This window comes from Phytophthora cinnamomi (genome assembly GCF_018691715.1).
Source record: "Phytophthora cinnamomi strain GKB4 chromosome Unknown Contig98, whole genome shotgun sequence".
Classification (NCBI taxonomy): domain Eukaryota; phylum Oomycota; class Peronosporomycetes; order Peronosporales; family Peronosporaceae; genus Phytophthora; species Phytophthora cinnamomi.
In genome coordinates this window covers 400,470-417,311 of record NW_027151031.1, presented here as the reverse complement: position 1 = coordinate 417,311, position 16,842 = coordinate 400,470, and the positions used below count along the sequence as shown (strand labels likewise).

At 49.1% G+C, this 16,842-nt stretch overlaps 3 protein-coding genes across 3 annotated transcripts; all 3 read left to right on the top strand.

The window, feature by feature from the left end:
* Positions 1–411: 411 nt before the first annotated feature.
* IUM83_16289 (alpha-L-arabinofuranosidase) lies at positions 412–1,410 on the top strand (the record flags this gene model as incomplete). The annotated part of the gene is made up of 1 exon (XM_067941162.1): positions 412–1,410. One exon carries the CDS (start codon positions 412–414, stop codon positions 1,408–1,410), a length of 999 nt encoding a protein of 332 aa, XP_067783655.1.
* An 8,957-nt stretch (positions 1,411–10,367) lies between these two features.
* On the top strand, positions 10,368–10,832 carry IUM83_16288 (putative retroelement; the record flags this gene model as incomplete). The annotated part of the gene is made up of 1 exon (XM_067941161.1): positions 10,368–10,832. One exon carries the CDS (start codon positions 10,368–10,370, stop codon positions 10,830–10,832), a length of 465 nt encoding a protein of 154 aa, XP_067783589.1.
* Positions 10,833–10,970: 138 nt separating this feature from the next.
* Positions 10,971–11,437, top strand: IUM83_16287 (putative retroelement; the record flags this gene model as incomplete). The annotated part of the gene is made up of 2 exons (XM_067941160.1): positions 10,971–11,015; positions 11,135–11,437. 2 exons carry the CDS (start codon positions 10,971–10,973, stop codon positions 11,435–11,437), a joined length of 348 nt encoding a protein of 115 aa, XP_067783659.1.
* Between the last annotated feature and the right edge of the window lie 5,405 nt (positions 11,438–16,842).

Genomic DNA, 16,842 nt, shown 5'->3' with positions numbered 1-16,842 from the left:
ATGCATCGTACATTAGTTGTTTTGAGACGGTCCTGCAAACCTGAAACGTTGACGCAGAGAAAAATGCACACTATGAAAAGGAGTGGTGTTCGTAACATTGCATTGCATGATTTACAAGGTGAACTTATTAGTATTATACATACTGGGTGGCGGTGCAAAGCTTGCCTCCCAAAGTAGACGACTACTTGCACCATAGTTCATTCTTCGATACGTCGCCACAGAATTACATCATTAGAAGTCGCAGTTCCAACCCAGTCTTCTAACACGATGCTTCGCAGTATTCCACTCCTCTTCACTGTCTTTCTCGGAACCACCAACGCTGGTCCGTGCGATATCTATAAGGCAGGCAACACGCCTTGTGTCGCTGCACACAGTACGGTCCGAGCACTTCTGGACGAGTTCACGGGTCCCATGTACCAACTCACGCGCGCCTCGGACTCGAAGACGCTCGATATCAAGCCGTTGAAGGCCGGCGGTATTGCCGACGCAGCTTCGCAAGACAAGTTCTGCGAGGGCACCACGTGCGTCATCTCGATCATTTACGACCAGTCTGGCAAAGAGAACCACTTGACTTCGGCCCCTGCAGGAGGAAACAAGCCGACGCCAGATGACCCGGCCAACGCTAACAGTTTACCGCTTACCATCAACGGCCAAAAGGCTTACGCCGTGTGGATCGATGTTGGCAATGGCTACCGTAACGACAAGACCAACGGCATCGCGACGGGGGATGATGCGGAAGCCATCTACATGGTGACGAACGGCACGCACTTCAACGACGGGTGCTGTTTCGACTACGGCAACGCCGAGATCGACAACAACGACGACGGTGCTGCCACGATGGAGGCGCTGTACTTCGGTAACAGCCACGACTGGAGCTACGGCGAAGGCGCTGGTCCATGGGTGATGGCGGATCTCGAGAACGGCCTGTTCGGCTGTGCCTCGAATGGTCAATGTTCGAACACCCCATCAGTTCAATTCCAGTACGTGACTGCGATGCTCAAGGGCCGTTCGGGTGGCACCTTCGCGCTGAAGCAAGGCAATGCGCAGTCGGGGAAGCTCCAGACCACGTACGACGGCGCACGTCCGAGTGGCTACGAGGTGATGCAAAAGCAAGGCGCTATCATTCTCGGCATCGGTGGTGACAACAGCAACGCCGCCATCGGCAGCTTCTACGAGGGCGTCATGGTGAGTGGCAATCCCAGCGACGCTGTTGACGAAAAGGTTCAAGCGAACATTGTGGCTGCTGGGTATGGCAGTGGTTCTTTCACTGAAGTCGTTGATACTCAGAGCTCTGGTGCGACATCCGCTGCCTCGGATTCTATCGGTGCTGAGGCGTCAACGAGCTCGAAAATGTCTGCTGGTTCCAGTGTTATCGGTTCATCGCAGCAAAAGTGCAAGGGCAAGGCATAGTAGCCCACAGGGCAGCTCTTATGCGCATTTACGTAGGCATCACAGTGCATGTACTCCATGTCGTAAACTTGTCGTCGTCACCATCGCTTTTGAGTGAGTGGCTGGAAAAACAATTATTGCACTCATCAATATATTGTGATTGTTAGATGGAAATATTGATTGTGCTGCGGTGGCGAGATTGAGATTAAGGGGATTTGCCAATTTAGTGCACTTTTCAAAGGGCATCAGTCAAGGCGCGGTAGCCGAAAATCTACTATGAGTTTCAATGTGCAATATGCATGCCCAGACAGGTGTTTGTTTACTCTCTTTCACAGATTAATTCTGGTATGGAGAGGCTCTTATTGGGTAGTTTGGATGGATTGTATTGTGAAAAGCACTCAGAATGTCTAATCGGATAGTAAATCGGCTGATTTAGTGCCTTATTTAGAGACGGGAACCCTTATTTATGTCGATCCGTCCCTTATTTAGAATTGGGAACCCCTAATTATAATTGGTCTTATGCAGCATTGCGTCAAAGCCATTTTAGAGTCGGAATCGATTTGGTCTCTAAATAGGCTGAAATGTCAGGTCCAACCTCGGCATTCCGAGGAAGTCCGCACAAATAAATCCACCGAGCAAGCGGCTATGCAAACACTAGCCAAGATATCAGTCAAAATAGGAGGAATCAACAGGACGCGTCCGTGTCGAGGACGCGGAGTTTCGCTTCGACCCAGAGGGCAGCTTTGATGACCTCTACGCGAGAGCGGAAGAGCGCATCGTAGCCGCGCTAGCTACTTTCGATATTAGAACGTTGCGCCCTGATACTAATCTCTACGCTAAGCCAAGTCAAGTTGCCACTCAGCAGGGCTGGGTGGCTTTAACTGAGTCAAATTGGACTGCCGTTGTGGCCACGGTCCGATCCAACTTCCAGCGGCATCGCAAGGACACAGGGCCGCTCTGCTTGGAGCTATTCTCAGTTGCTGTCAGGGAAAATCAGGCAGGCGACACAACGTGGCGACGAAATTCTGCGGCATACATCGTGTCTCCGCTGTCTCTCTCCCTCACCACGCTGTTCTGACAAGATGGCTTTAGAGCCCAGTTCCCAACTCCTATTTAAGCTGACTTACTCAGATTAGCTCCCACATTAACTTCCTATTCAGTACAAATTACCACGTATCGTTTTTGCTCACAGCCCTGATTTACAGAGCTATACGGAGTGACAAAATCACCGGTTTTCACAATAGTGAATGGCCTATTCCCTGCTGATTGCCAGTTTAGTGCTCCTTTTTATCTTGGTATTTGTATGAACCAGCAATTCTCAAACTGGGACAGTGTTTCTTTCGTTCAGTGGTTAGGTAACCTATAATACACGATAAAAACGCAAACACATCAGTATTGAAAGGATATGTATCTTGGAAATAATTTGTCATTTCGACAGTGCTGACAGCTCAGTCGGTTAACGCCGCTGGCTTAATGAGGGCCCTACGGAAGCAGGGTTGTCGCGGGTTCGAGTCCCCTCGGACACGTTCATTCTCCGCACTGTTATAAAGGTACGATTATCTGCTCATCTGTGTGTGCAATTGACTTACAGTAACTAACATTGATTTGCCTGTCTTATCTCTTGACTAAGCTATTGCTTCAAACAGCGATTGCTCGGGTGCGCCTGGAGCATTTTCAACCTGCGTATGGACCGGTGTCAGTGAGGAACCATTTTGCCGTGCCTTTCGAGGCTTTGCTTGTAGGTTCTCTAGTAGTTCACGGGTTAGCAATCGCCCACCAACTGTCGCTGTCTTCCGCTTCCTGCCTATCGTGCGTGGTGGTGGGAGGACGAGAAGCTGTTGTTGGACGGTTTTCTTCACGTGAAGCCAACCAACTTGCTTAATCGACGCCGGCGCCGCTTCATAAAGCGCCTGCACCAGCCGCTACCAACGCCAGTGCCCGTAGTCATCTCAACGATCGTGCTGGCCTTGGCAATGATTTCCCCACGCTTGGCCGGCTTCCCGATAAGCTGTCGCCCCATTATCCACTGCGAGATGATCGGTCGCACTCGCAGCACTTCGTCTATGTGGAACAGGTAGTAGCGAGATGGTCACACATGCCCGAGCGTCGAGTAATAGAAACAAGTGTGCGATTCGAGAGAAAACTGATTGTGTCATTGTTGTTTAAGTTTTGTTGTAGGGGAAAGCACCTCGAGCCACAAAACCCCCGTTGATTACTCTTGACTACACCGACCGCAGCCTTAGAAGAATTCTGCACGCATGCAGAAGCAGTTCCCAGAAACCCGCAGGTATTATCCGGCAGAACACTATTAATTCTCTCATAGTCACAGGCATCATGGTCAAAGACCTCAACCACCACTCTCTACTTCAACAAGTACACTAGTCGGTACTCAACCAACTTCACCTTTCAAACATGCTGTAGTAACCAGAGTGACCACGGAACGCACTCAGCGTCTCGTACTCCCACTTCACTTTGGTTGCTCACCGTGCTTCATTCGTGTTGCCGCAGCAAACCTATGCTCCCTTCATGCCAACGTCTGATCCGCAATCATAGTCCATGGTTGTTCCGGCATTCTCAGTACAATGCCTCATGACATGGCGAACATCTTCTAGGTTGAGCTGGTCACGCAGACGCTCAAAGACACACGGCCCTAAAGCTTTCGTAAAAATGTCGGCGATGTTCTTTGCTGAGGGAACATATTCAATTTCCAATCGATCACGATCTACCCATTCAGCAATTGAACGCGTTTTTTTCGCCAAATGTTTTTGTTCTTGTGAGTTTCCATTATTTTTCACTTCCTTGATCGTACTTTGGTTATCACAGTACAGCGTAGCCACGGCTCGCTGGTCGATTCCCAATTCCTTCAACATCAATTTTGCCCACTTAATCTCTTTCGTGCACTTGTGCGCTGCAATTAGTTCAGCCGCACATGTGTCATCAGCGACCGTACTCTGCTTCTTACTCTGCCAGTGCCACACATTGCCATTAAGACGAAGAATCCAACCGCTTACCGAACGGCTTGTCTCCGGACAACCTGCGTGGTCAGCATCTGCAAAGGCGTCAAGCTTCACACCGTCCTGATCGATCTCCTCGTAGCGATAGACCAATCCAATGTCTTTAGTATCACGCAGATACCTCAATATGCGTTGAGCTTGACGAAAATTTTGCTTCGTGTACGCACCTCCATACCTTCCCAACGTTCGCACCGCATTAGCCAAGTCCGGCCTTGTGCAGTGAACGAGATACTGAAGTGAGCCCACGATCTCCAGAAATGGTAATGTCGGATCATTTATCAGTTTTGGATCCGTCTCGACACGAAGTGTTGGTTCATTGTGCATTTGAGGTGAGCGAACTGATTTGGCATCAGCCAATCCAAACTTCTTCAGCATCCGCTCAATGTATGCAGTCTGAGATATACACAGAGTCTTGCCGGGCACATAATTAATTTCCATACCAAGTAGATGCTTCACTCGGCCTAAATTCTTCAGCTTAAATTTCTTCCCAAGAACTTCCACCACTTTCTTCGCGTCTCTCGGATCTGCCGCGATCACAATATCATCGACGTACACTGTTAAGAAAATCTTATTATGATCTCCCATCTTGTAGTACACGCCGGCATCAAATGGGCACTTCTTGAACCCCATGTCGGCTAAATGGGTATGCAGTGTGTTGTTTCAGATCCGGGAGGCTTGCTTCAAGCCATACAAGCCTTTCAACAATTTGCAAACCCTCCCAGTTCCATCGCTGTAGCCCTCAGGCTGCTCCATGTAAATTTCAACACCTTGCAGTACACCGTTCAAGAACGCTGTCACAAAATCTATGTGCTGACAGTCCAGGCCTAACAACAACGCTAGAAGCAGGAGTAGTCGGACTGACTCGATTCGCACGACTGGAGAATAAGTTTCCAAGTAATCCAATCCATACTTTTGTCGATAGCCCTTGATTGCCAGTCTTGCTTTGTGCCTCTCAATTTCTCCTCTTTCATTCCGTTTTAGTGCTAGTACCCATAGTGACGATAAAATGTTTATGGGCCTGTCTCGTGCCGGCTTTGGTCTTGGGACCAACATCCAGGTCTGATTTTCAATCAATGACTCGTACTCAACGTCCATTGCTCGCTTCCACTGAGCCGCATGCTCAGACGCGAGCGCTTCCTGTACGGTTGTGGGATTCAGTAAGTCACAAACCATAGCAATCATCATGCATTGAAACAACGTTTGCGCCAAAACAAATGTTCCAGAATCGTATCGACTGTTAGGTCGACGCACACGGTTCGACCTCCGCACTGTTCTCGTTGCTGTACTAGTATTCACCGGGCTCCGATCGGCGCTCCCACTAACTCCAGCACTCCCACTAACACCGGCACCGCTAGCTCCAGCACTCCCACTAACACCGGCATCGCCTGCTCCAGTACTCGGTTGTGCAGTGACATCGACTTCCATCGCTTCAGCATTTCTCCCACTGAAGTCGCTGTCACTGTCGCTACCACTACCGTCATCACTGCTACAGTCATCATCGTCGGTCTCTTCATCCACAAAGGCTTCGGACATACCATCGTCGGTGTCATAGAACTCGTCGTCGTGATCATCATTCGACGATGATGAGGGCCCCGTAATTTCATCATTATGCCCTTCGTCAAACTCATCATACGGTAAATATACCCGGCTCACCGGTAAGGACACGAAATCGATGTGTTCGAACAACTCTACTTCCTCGCCATAGTACCGCTTATTTATCAGATCTCTCACGTACATGGGATCGGCCGTCATGTCTTCATGAAACACGACATCTCGTCGTTCCACCAGATTTCCTGTACTCAAGTCGAGAATTCGATACCCGATCGATGTCTTGGCATATCCAAGAAATATACCAGGGTCAGATCGCATGTCTAGTTTGGTCTTACGTTTCTTCTTCGGAATAAAGTGAAATACCACTGACCCACACACGTGCACAACCGGCTTGTTTCCAAATAATTTTTCAAACGGGGTTACACCATCCAAGGCCTTGGTCGCACTCATGTTGTCCACATCTACGGCATAACCAAGTACTTCACCCCACAGACAGTACGGCAACCCAGCCGCTTCGTTAACAGCCCGCACTTTACTCATCAACCCGCCGTTCAGTTTTTCAACCAAACAATTTTCCTCTGGGGTATACGCGTTGGTAGTTAACAACTCGATTCCGTGCAAGACAAGGAAGGAGATCAGTGCCGTGTTGACAAACTTCTTCCCCTGATCACACGAGAAAACATTGATCAAGTGTTCCTTTTCCAATCGCAATATCAAATTCATCATATTCTGAGCTGCTTCACTCTTTTCCTTCAGAAGATAACACCACTTATACCGTGATGCTTCGTCTTGAATAAGCTGGAAGTAAATATTTCCTCCAGGAGTCAAAACACCTACATGACAGACGTCCGACATCAGGCGCGCATAGCACTCTGTCTGACGTTTCCCCTGCTGACGTTTGTAGGCCATTCGCCTTTGTTTCGCACGCTGACAGGCAATGCAGCGAAACTGACCCTTAAAATCGTTCAAAGTGAGCGACTCCATACCTTCAACCATCTCCAATTGAACCATCTTTCTCATAGCTTCGACATTCTGATGAGCAAAGCGCATGTGCCACAACAGTAATTTGTTCTCCTTTGGAGTTGAAGTCATTCTACACACAGTAGAGTTCGAGCGAACGGGGGACGTATCCAGCCAGTAATGCCCATTCCTCTTCTTGAACATCAGCTTCACACCTTCATACATCTCATTAGTGAAGTAGGTGACTCTATCTGCTGGGTTACGGGTAAACGGTGTGGATGGAATCCAGCCATCCAGTTCAAGCAATTCTTGACTCAGAAGATTAATGAGTCCATTCGGAGAATAACGCGTTTCCTCCAAGTTCAATATAAATCCGTAGCCATTCGGATCTAAAACATTCATTGTCCGTACTTGGACCAGACCAATGCTTTCAGCTTTGGCACTACCACCCTTCCAGTCATTGAAATACATATCATATTCGATCAATTCATGCTGAAATGAGTCCGCACTAGTGGACACATGCACATCAGTACCGGTATCTAACATCCATTCCTGCGTAAATTCATCTGAAGCAGCCAGGACCTGTCGTGAAGCCGCAGCATCACTCAAACCTCGCATCATGCCAATGGTACCAGAGGGTTTTACCCATCGACCCATGAAGCCAATTTTCTTATTCTTTTTCTTCTTTGAGGCGTTTTTATCTCGCGTCTCGCTGTCCTCACTGTCGTCTTCATCATCATTTTGGCCCGCTTTCTCCTTTTTCTTTTGTTCGGCAAGCCACTTTCTGCACTTAGCCCGAAGATGACCAACTTTGTGGCAAAAATGACATTCACGGGTCTCTTTCCACGTGCCTCCTCCTTGGGACTTCTTTCCAGGACCTACTTTGTTTTGTTTCTTGGCTTGCCAGGGTCTTTTTCCCTGGACTGAACCAATAATTTTGTCGCCGTTCTCCTTCTTTTTCTTGGAGAGATCGTTGTTTTCATCATCGGCTTCATCCATTTCGGCTTCACTCCGCAGAGAATTCAGCACTCGTTCGAGATCAGGAGGATTTTCATCTCTATTGAACACTCGGACAACATTTCGATGGGTTCCTTCTACTCCCGTTAGAATGATACTTGCCATCTCTGCATCACCGATCTGATCATTCATGTTCTCGAGTTGGCGGCGATAATCCTCTAGATCCTCCAAATATTTATCCATTTTCATACCCTTCACAAATTTCGCGCCATACAACTTAGCACGAATCCGAATACTGTTTGCGTGTCTCGCCGTGTCTTGTCTCGCACGAAGGCTGTCCACATCTCACTCACCCGCGCGAACTTGCAGACTTTCTTGGTATCCTTTGGGAGAAGCCCACAGAGCAAAGCATCCCGCGCAAACAGGTTGCGCTCTTCATAAATTTGTTGCTGGGCGACATTCTGCGCGTCTGGACCCTCGGTCCCCACAACCACATTCCAGCAGTCTCGTTGCCTCAGATATGATTCCATCCGAGCCCGATACAAATCAAAACCACCATCTGCATCATACTTCGGCGTTTTAGTAGCAGCGGCCGCTTTCCGCACCGCTTGTTGCCGTTGGAGAGCTTTACCTACATGTTGACCATGTCCTTGATCTTGTTGCCGTGGTATCGGCTGCCCTGGGTGCTGCCCTTGTTGACCTCCAGCGTTACCACGGCGCTGCAACGCACCAAACTCCATCTTGCTTCTTGCTTAACTCCAAATCCCACACAGAAGCCACTTGGGCTCATAACCTGCGAGATGCTCGGTCGCACTCGCAGCACTTCGTCTATGTGGAACAGGTAGTAGCGAGATGGTCACACGTGCCCGAGCGTCGAGTAATAGAAACAAGTGTGCGATTCGAGAGAAAACTGATTGTGTCATTGTTGTTTAAGTTTTGTTGTAGGGGAAAGCACCTCGAGCCACAAAACCCCCGTTGATTACTCTTGACTACACCGGCCGCAGCCTTAGAAGAATTCTGCACGCATGCAGAAGCAGTTCCCAGAAACCCGCAGGTATTATCCGGCAGAACACTATTAATTCTCTCATAGTCACAGGCATCATGGTCAAAGACCTCAACCACCACTCTCTACTTCAACAAGTACACTAGTCGGTACTCAACCAACTTCACCTTTCAAACGTGCTGTAGTAACCAGAGTGACCACGGAACGCACTCAGCGTCTCGTATCCACTCACAAAGGTTTTGCTCTGCCTCAGCTGTCAGGCGTGGTTGAGGGCCACGTCACTGAGACTCCATCGATTCGCCTTTCTTGCCCTTGCCTACTCACTTAATTAGCGTGCGGTAGAGTTTAGCTTGCTTTTGGTGTAGTCTCCGCGCTTCTTGGTCATGATTCTCGGGGCGAGGTCAATTTGGTAGTGAAAGTCAAATAGTTAAGCTAATGCCACTAGTACTAACTGCAAAAGCAGACGAGACAAATCGGGTGGTCGAGAGTTAGCCAACAGGAGCTGTATACATAATGGCAGGTTTTACGGTTTCGAATATTTCATCAAGTAATATACCAGAGCTCGTAGGTTTTTGGCGTGATTGGTCGTTTCTATTAGTGCACTAATATGCTTCTAGTGCACTAAAGTGGCAGATTCCCTTACATGAAGATTGATTGCAATATTTATTTCAAAAGTAACATACAGTAAAATACACGGAACAGGTTGTTGCAGACTTGCAAGTTGATTGCCAGACTTCCACGTCTCTCTCGTGCGAACTGCATGAGGATCTCAGGGTGTTTGTGTATGCAACCCACCAACTTCAGGAGCCGCGCCCCACGGTCGCAGCTGTACGGGACCTGTTTGACACGCTGATAGTCCAGCATGGAAGTCTCAGGGAGCAGCTCGGAGCAATCGCAAAAGTAGTTGAGTCGACGATGTTCGAGCATGAGCTCGTCAAGCTGCAGAACAAGAAGGCCTTTACGAGGGCGGAGACATCATTCGCAATTCGCCTTCTGAAGAACCCAGGACCCGCTATAGCGACTGATCCCGAGCCAGAGTCTTCCAAGCCAAAAAAGCCGACTAATTCCTTTTTTTCATTTTTAACGCATCAGATAAGTTGGCATTCCGGGGGGGGGGGGGCTAACCTAAAGTCGTACACTCTTGTACAGTGCCCGCCAAATCATTAAGACCCCCGATTTGGCGGGACACTTTTTGCAATATCTCGGCTTCTAGGCCGAGTTAGGAGCTGCTACTTTGCTATGTTCTCTCTATTACGCGTACGGAGATGCCACGTGTGTTAACAACTTAGATTTCAATGTACCTGGCAGGGCTGGTATACAAAATCAAGGTTTTGGCACCAGCGTCAAATTATTAAGACCACATCCTTTTTATGATAAAAAAACTTTTATGCACAAACCATACAAACTTCTATATTAAAGGAGTGTTGATCAAAATAAGAAGATGGTGGGCGGAAACGAAGGGTTAGCTGGAGCTGTGAGCCTTTCATTTTCACATGGGTCACGGCAAGGCCCTCTCCGAGCAAGAGCATTGGCTTATCGTCGGGCTCCACGACGGAGGCGTCTCTCTGCACGAGATCGCTAGGAAGACAGGCCGGTCCCGTACGTCCGTCCGTAACGCAATTAAGGCGGAGCGGGGGCCGCAGGAAGACAGCGGTGGAGCGCGGAGGGCAGGGCGGCAGCCAGCTCCAACGGAAAGAGAGCTGCGGCAGCTCGTGCGTGCAGCGGCAACAGGCGAGTTCTTCGCCGACGAGATCAAGACCAAGCTCGGCATCAAGGCGTCCGTGAGGACGATCCAGCGGGTTCTGCAGCGTGTGGACCATCTTGTTTACACCAAGATGGACCGCATGCTCCCCCTCACGACGACGCACAAGGCTTCCCGCGTGCAATGGGCGGAAGCGTACATACTGAAGCCAGGCAAGCTTGTCACGTTATTGTTTTACTACAATTACTTTCTCTAACAATACTTTTTATGTAGACACTTGGATCCATACTATTTTTTTTAGATGAAAAGAAGTTTAATCTAGATGGCCCTGATGAATTCAAATATTACTGGAGGGACATGCGCCAGCCTGCACAGTCGTATTTGCGTCGCCAAAATGGCGGAGGGAGCGTCATGGTGTGGTGTTCTTTTAGCGAAGCGGGTAAGAGTGAGTTGGCCATTTTGGGTGGGCGTCAGAATTCTGGTGACTATACTTACACGGTATCTGAATATCTACTACCTTTCGCTCACGCTAACTATGGTGTTGACTTTGTATTTCAGCAAGATAATGCTTCGATTCATGCCTCGCACGAAACGAAACATTTCTTGCAAGAGGTGCAGATCAACACCATGGTGTGGCCAGCTCGCTCGCCAGATTGCAACCCCATTGAGAACGTCTGGTCGGCGATGGCGGCCAAGGTGTACGCATCTAGTCGTCAGCACCACAACGTTGCTGATTTTGAGGCTGCAATCATGGCTGTATGGGACGCCATTCAGCTCGACTACCTGTTGAAGTCAGTGGAGTCCATGCCTCGCCGCTGTCTAGCGGTGATCAAGAAGAAAGGTGGACTGACTAAGTACTAACTTTTAATATAGAAGTTTGCATGGTCTGTGCATAAAAGTGTTTTTATCATAAAAAGGATGTGGTCTTAATAATTTGACGCTGGTGCCAAAACCTTGATTTTGTATACCAGCCCTGCCAGGTACATTGAAATCTAAGTTGTTAACACACGTGGCATCTCCGTACGCGTAATAGAGAGAACATAGCAAAGTAGCAGCTCCTAACTCGGCCTAGAAGCCGAGATATTGCAAAAAGTGTCCCGCCAAATCGGGGGTCTTAATGATTTGGCGGGCACTGTACTCTAGAGTCTACACCATTTCCCGACCAAAGTGAAATCGCTGTTTTTAGAGAAAAACCTAAAATAAGGTTTTACGTTACGAAAAAGTCGCTTTTTCCCACCATCTGGACATTTGCCAATCACGCTTTCAAACAAAGTGAAATCTGCCTAACTTTATGTCCTCTCCGAGGTGCACGCTTTGACCGCATGACGCTCGAGCCGCTAAATGAGGTGGTGGGCGCATGCTGGCACTGCCTGCGCCACTGCCTCCTTCACTATGTCCAGCCGGGGCGCCGTGCCGGGGCGCCCCGCATTCCTCGATGGTATTCAGGGCCGTTCTTAACGGAGCGGGTGTGCGGTAGGCTCGGTAGGCCCGGGTAGGCTGCGCACCGGCTTTGTGCAGCAGTCGGGACTACCTCGAGGGAATTTTCGATCACGGTCCCTACGCCCACCACGAGGAGGGGGGGGGGGGGGTGCGCTGTCCGTGGTAGGCTGAGACAATTTCTCGGACACAGGTACAGTCTGGTACAGCGGCCTACCGCCCTACTCTCCGTCATTCTTAACGACGACGCGCAGAGTGGTACTCTCTACGCACACCGCACACCCAGCCTACCGCTCCGTTAAGAACGGCCCTCAGAATGGGGCTGTATGCGCCCAGTCGTAGCAGTACCAGCCTGCTCCTGTAGTGCGCAATTCTGGTCAGCGTGGCTGCGCCCCAACCACTGCTCTGTGGACGTTTTGGCGCCAAAAGTTTGCGCCTTTCACTTTGGTTGGAACGAGTGATGGGCAAAATTGGCCCAACTGGGAAATGTCTTTTTTTGTCTTGACCTGCCGTATTTTTTTTCTCGTCTGCTCATCCCCCTTTCACTTTGGTTGGGAAAAGCTGCAAATAGCTTGGGAAATGGTGTAGACCTGCTACTCAGGGCCGTTGTTACGTTCCCGGGACGAATCAGGTACAATAGGAAGTGTATAGTCAACGAAATGATCGGATTCTACAGGGGGTATTCTATTTGGCACCGCAATACTAATTGGCATTTTCCGTTAATGGGAATTTTGTGTTTTGTACACAAACCTTACTAATATCATAAACCTACAATACAACTTTTATGGTTGGGGTGTGAACGCTCGTCCCGCTCCCAACGACGCGAAAAAAACTCGGGATCTGTGGATGCCTCCCCCTGCCAACGGGATGCGTGGACCAATCACCGGAACGTTCATTCCTGGTCTCTCGTTGAATGCAATTGTCGGTTGACGGGTCGCCCCATAAACTGCCATCCCGAAGTCGTCCCGTAATGTGTATCAAAAGTACCGCGAATTTGATATCCAATTCGTTGTTCAAGGATGTGTACGTGTACTGTAAACACCAAGCATCCCGCATGCGATCAGGAGCACTGTTCGCAGGAACGAGCGCGAGCAGCAAAAAGCCTGCGAGCGCGGTCGTTGTGCGCTCCTTTAGAATTCGATTCGACAGTGGAGCGCCAATCCCTAGCATAATTTATTGGATAAAAATAAATTACTAGACCGGAATTCGTTAACAGGGACTTTTTGGGGGGAAACTAAAAAAAAAAAAATGCGGAAATTGTCCTATTTCAATGAAATTTTAGTGGGAACATAACTAGAATTTCTAATGACGAATGAATCAAGCCCGGCTTTCGTAGCTGCACTGGTTGTGCCATGGCAAGGCATGCAAACAGCATGCCGATACTAGCGCTGTTTGAAGCATTTGTTGGGATTTGGAGGTATGAGACATTTGATAGTGGTACAGACGGCTCGGCCACGTGCACGTCTCGATGCGTTGGACTCCAACTTGGAGGGGGGATTTCTCAGTGGCGCAGAATTCCAAATGGAGGGGGGACGAGAAGACTCTGGTGGCGGAATGTATCCGCTCATTATCTGAGCCACAGAGACCGAGTGCAAGGACCGAAGGCGGTGCTTACTGCGCGCTCTCCCTGCCGAACTGCGCGATGGACAAATTGTTCTCACCCTCCCACGAGCCCACCGCCGTCTTGCCGTCCTTGCGGAGACGAAGCTACACATTGTGGAGAGATGGGGACACATTGTGGAGAGATGGGGCAATGCAGACCACTCTACCTCCTCGTTTTCCGAATTTAGACATGCATCGCATTCACACCAAGGGCAATCAGGTGGAGGCGCTGTTTTCGAGCGCTCATGCTAAGATGTGAGCTGCGTTCAAGTGAATAAAGACAGCATATTTATAGGTTTGAAATATCGATTCATCCGATGATGCTAGTTTCACGACCTGAAAATAAAGACCGCAATTACTTGGCTCGACGACTTTCCCCATTTTGGGCCCTTTTTTTCCTCTTCTTATCTGGATCGCCTGTTAAAACACAGTAGAGCGAAATGTGCAAAGAGCGGCGCTCCCCCTTCTCGTTTCAGGCGTATTTACGAGTGAGGGGAACTTTAAAACCTTAGTCTATGTGCTCTCTTGATCGGTGAGAGCTCCCAAGTTGCGGGGTTTTAGCTCGCTTGGGCCTCTTGTCGTCACGAGCAGAGGCCCAAGCGAGCTAAAACAGGAACCTCGTCAGATGCTAGGTAAACACTGTACTAGTACGATGACCCGACTACGTTAATGTCATTGAACAGCCGGTTGGGTTGCGATTTGAAAGCGATGCGGCGATGAAAAAACTGTACACTGTAGTTTCTCTGCTCTACTGGTATTAGCTACAGCCAGTTGCAATCTGGTACCGTACTACAGGTGTCCCCGCTGAATCTGCAAAGGTGGGACCAAAAAAACTGCGAGGTTACAATATCTGCACAGGTGGCGTATAGACGCTAATGTACTGCTTTTATAGACGCTAATGTACTGCCCAGTCAGCAAGTGCGTGGATGCTGAAAGATCGGTTGCCGGTCTGCTTGTGCTCCATCTCGCACACCATGGCCTTCTCACTCAGCGTCAGGCGCACGTATGCCTTCTTGTTAACTTTGGACTGGTTCTTCATGAAGACTTTAGGTAAATGGAGTTGGTTGTTGTGCACACTGCATGTCCTGCAAGATATAATGTTCATTGTGGGCCTTTCATTTTCTACCGTGATCTAGCAACTCGATGTTTCACGCAGTGAGACATTTTCCCGCAATAATCCTACTAATTCAGTACATCTCACCAGACAGCTGTGGCAAATCTTGTGCACTGGCAGACTCCCGCACACTCTGTGTTCGCGGTAGATAGCCGATGGCAGTTGCAGATTCAGCGGGGACACCTGTACTGGTAGGTACACATGTGCTGATACAATACAAATACCATAGGTATGTACAGTATACCTTCGACATACCAGTATGTACGTCAGGATGCCCTCCACTTCCCTCCTACAGTATGCGTCCAGCAGAAGAAGCGCTAACCGCGTCGCTCTCCTGCTCCGTCCTTTTCGTCGGCCTCACCGGGAGCTGTGCCACTGATTCCGTGTATCCCTTGAGTTCTCCATGCACAGCTTTCCCGGTCGACTTGGTAGGAAGCAGCGGAGCTGGAACCTTGCGCCTTGATCGTAGTATATGTTCTTGTCCTCGCGTTCTCGATCCGGCACTTGGAAAATCTCCAGTTGAGTAGAGTCTCGAGAGGAGTTCGCTGTGTAGTCGGTATCCAGACGCGGTCGCGAAACGAGATTCCACGACTTGCCCTCCCTCCTCGTTGCCCGAGGACACACACACATCCCGCTAGGAACTAGATGCTGTCTGAAGGTGACTCCCGCAGAGTGACGCCGAGGCTCAGCTCGGCGCCGTCTACCACGAGGACGTTACCCCGTACCCAATCAAAAATAGTAATTGTTATCGTGAGCAGTACCAAGTAAGCGTTGTCATTCGTCATCTTCATAGGCTCACGATAACTTTGAGACGAGCTGCTGTTGTACAGCTGAACCATGTGCATACCAGTACATGCGTTCATCCATGCTAAGTACTCTGAAAAAGATTGTAGATTTTCAACGGTACCTTGCTCATTCGAGAGAGCAGTGACCCCAAACTTGCGCTATGAAGCGAGCAGCCCGCGTTGCCCCTTTGATCGTGGGGTGTTTCCATACGATGTATTTGCGTCTTGCTATCATTGCACTTTGCTATCAGTGCACTTTGTCTGATAGCGTTGTGTAGGCTACCATCTAATTACCGGTGCATTATAAAATAATATAATGTATATATTATACACAATAAGTGACTTTTAATGCATAATATGTCGGGATCGTGCTCGTAGAGACCAACATCACACTACACTGAAGGACAGCACGACACCCTAGTGAGTATTACCATAGCCTTTAGCAGTTATAGAAGCCGAGTCTACCCCTCCGAGCATCCATGCAGATATGGTCTGAGAAGGCGGCAACCATCGAGTAGAGCAACGAGCTCCATTTTCGTGATCCCTCTTTGAGATTTTATTTTAGTTGTGCCCGTTCCTGCGAACACTGCTCAGTGGTATTATACATGTATTATTTTAATAATACATGTATTAAAATACTACTGTACCTCTATCGAAGTGCAAGTGTACCAGCACAGTATTACTGTATTAATACTGCTCTCACCTTCTCCACACTTATCCTGGCTGGCCAACTGCAACTTCAGAATGCGCCATTTGGTATCGAGGAACGCTGCTCCATTTGATGTCCCTGCGTGGATTTTGTGCTGTAAACACTTCTCGTCTCGGTGGGATTACGCGGCTTTGATGCGGTTGTTCCGCAAAAGTGTGACTCATAAAATATTTTCTTTTAGTACTAATACTCTGGAAAAAAACGACATGTACTGACTAAATCGTGGATGCCTCACCAGCAATGGCGAATTTTGCGTGGTTGGTAGTTCACCTTAGCACAGAGTTAATCAGAGGGCCCTCAGTGGAGGAAAACAGACAGGTGGTACATGTACCTCGGGAGGAAACCCCTTCTCGGGGCAGCATGCTGCAGTCTACCAAAACGGGCACGACGTCTATCGTGAAGCGTTTCCTGTTCTCGACTCAGATGACTCACCATCCCGTGCTCAAAAGCCATTGGACCAGTTGGCCTGGCAAAGCGCACATTGCTATCTTCGTGCAGAACGCAACATTCTAGAATCCAGGTTGCAGCGTTCTGGGTGCATTTGCAGCCGGACGTGATCAAGTTGGCGTTGTGGCTCCGCCGGAGTGATCGAGACTCTCGCCTCAACAGGCAGCACGGG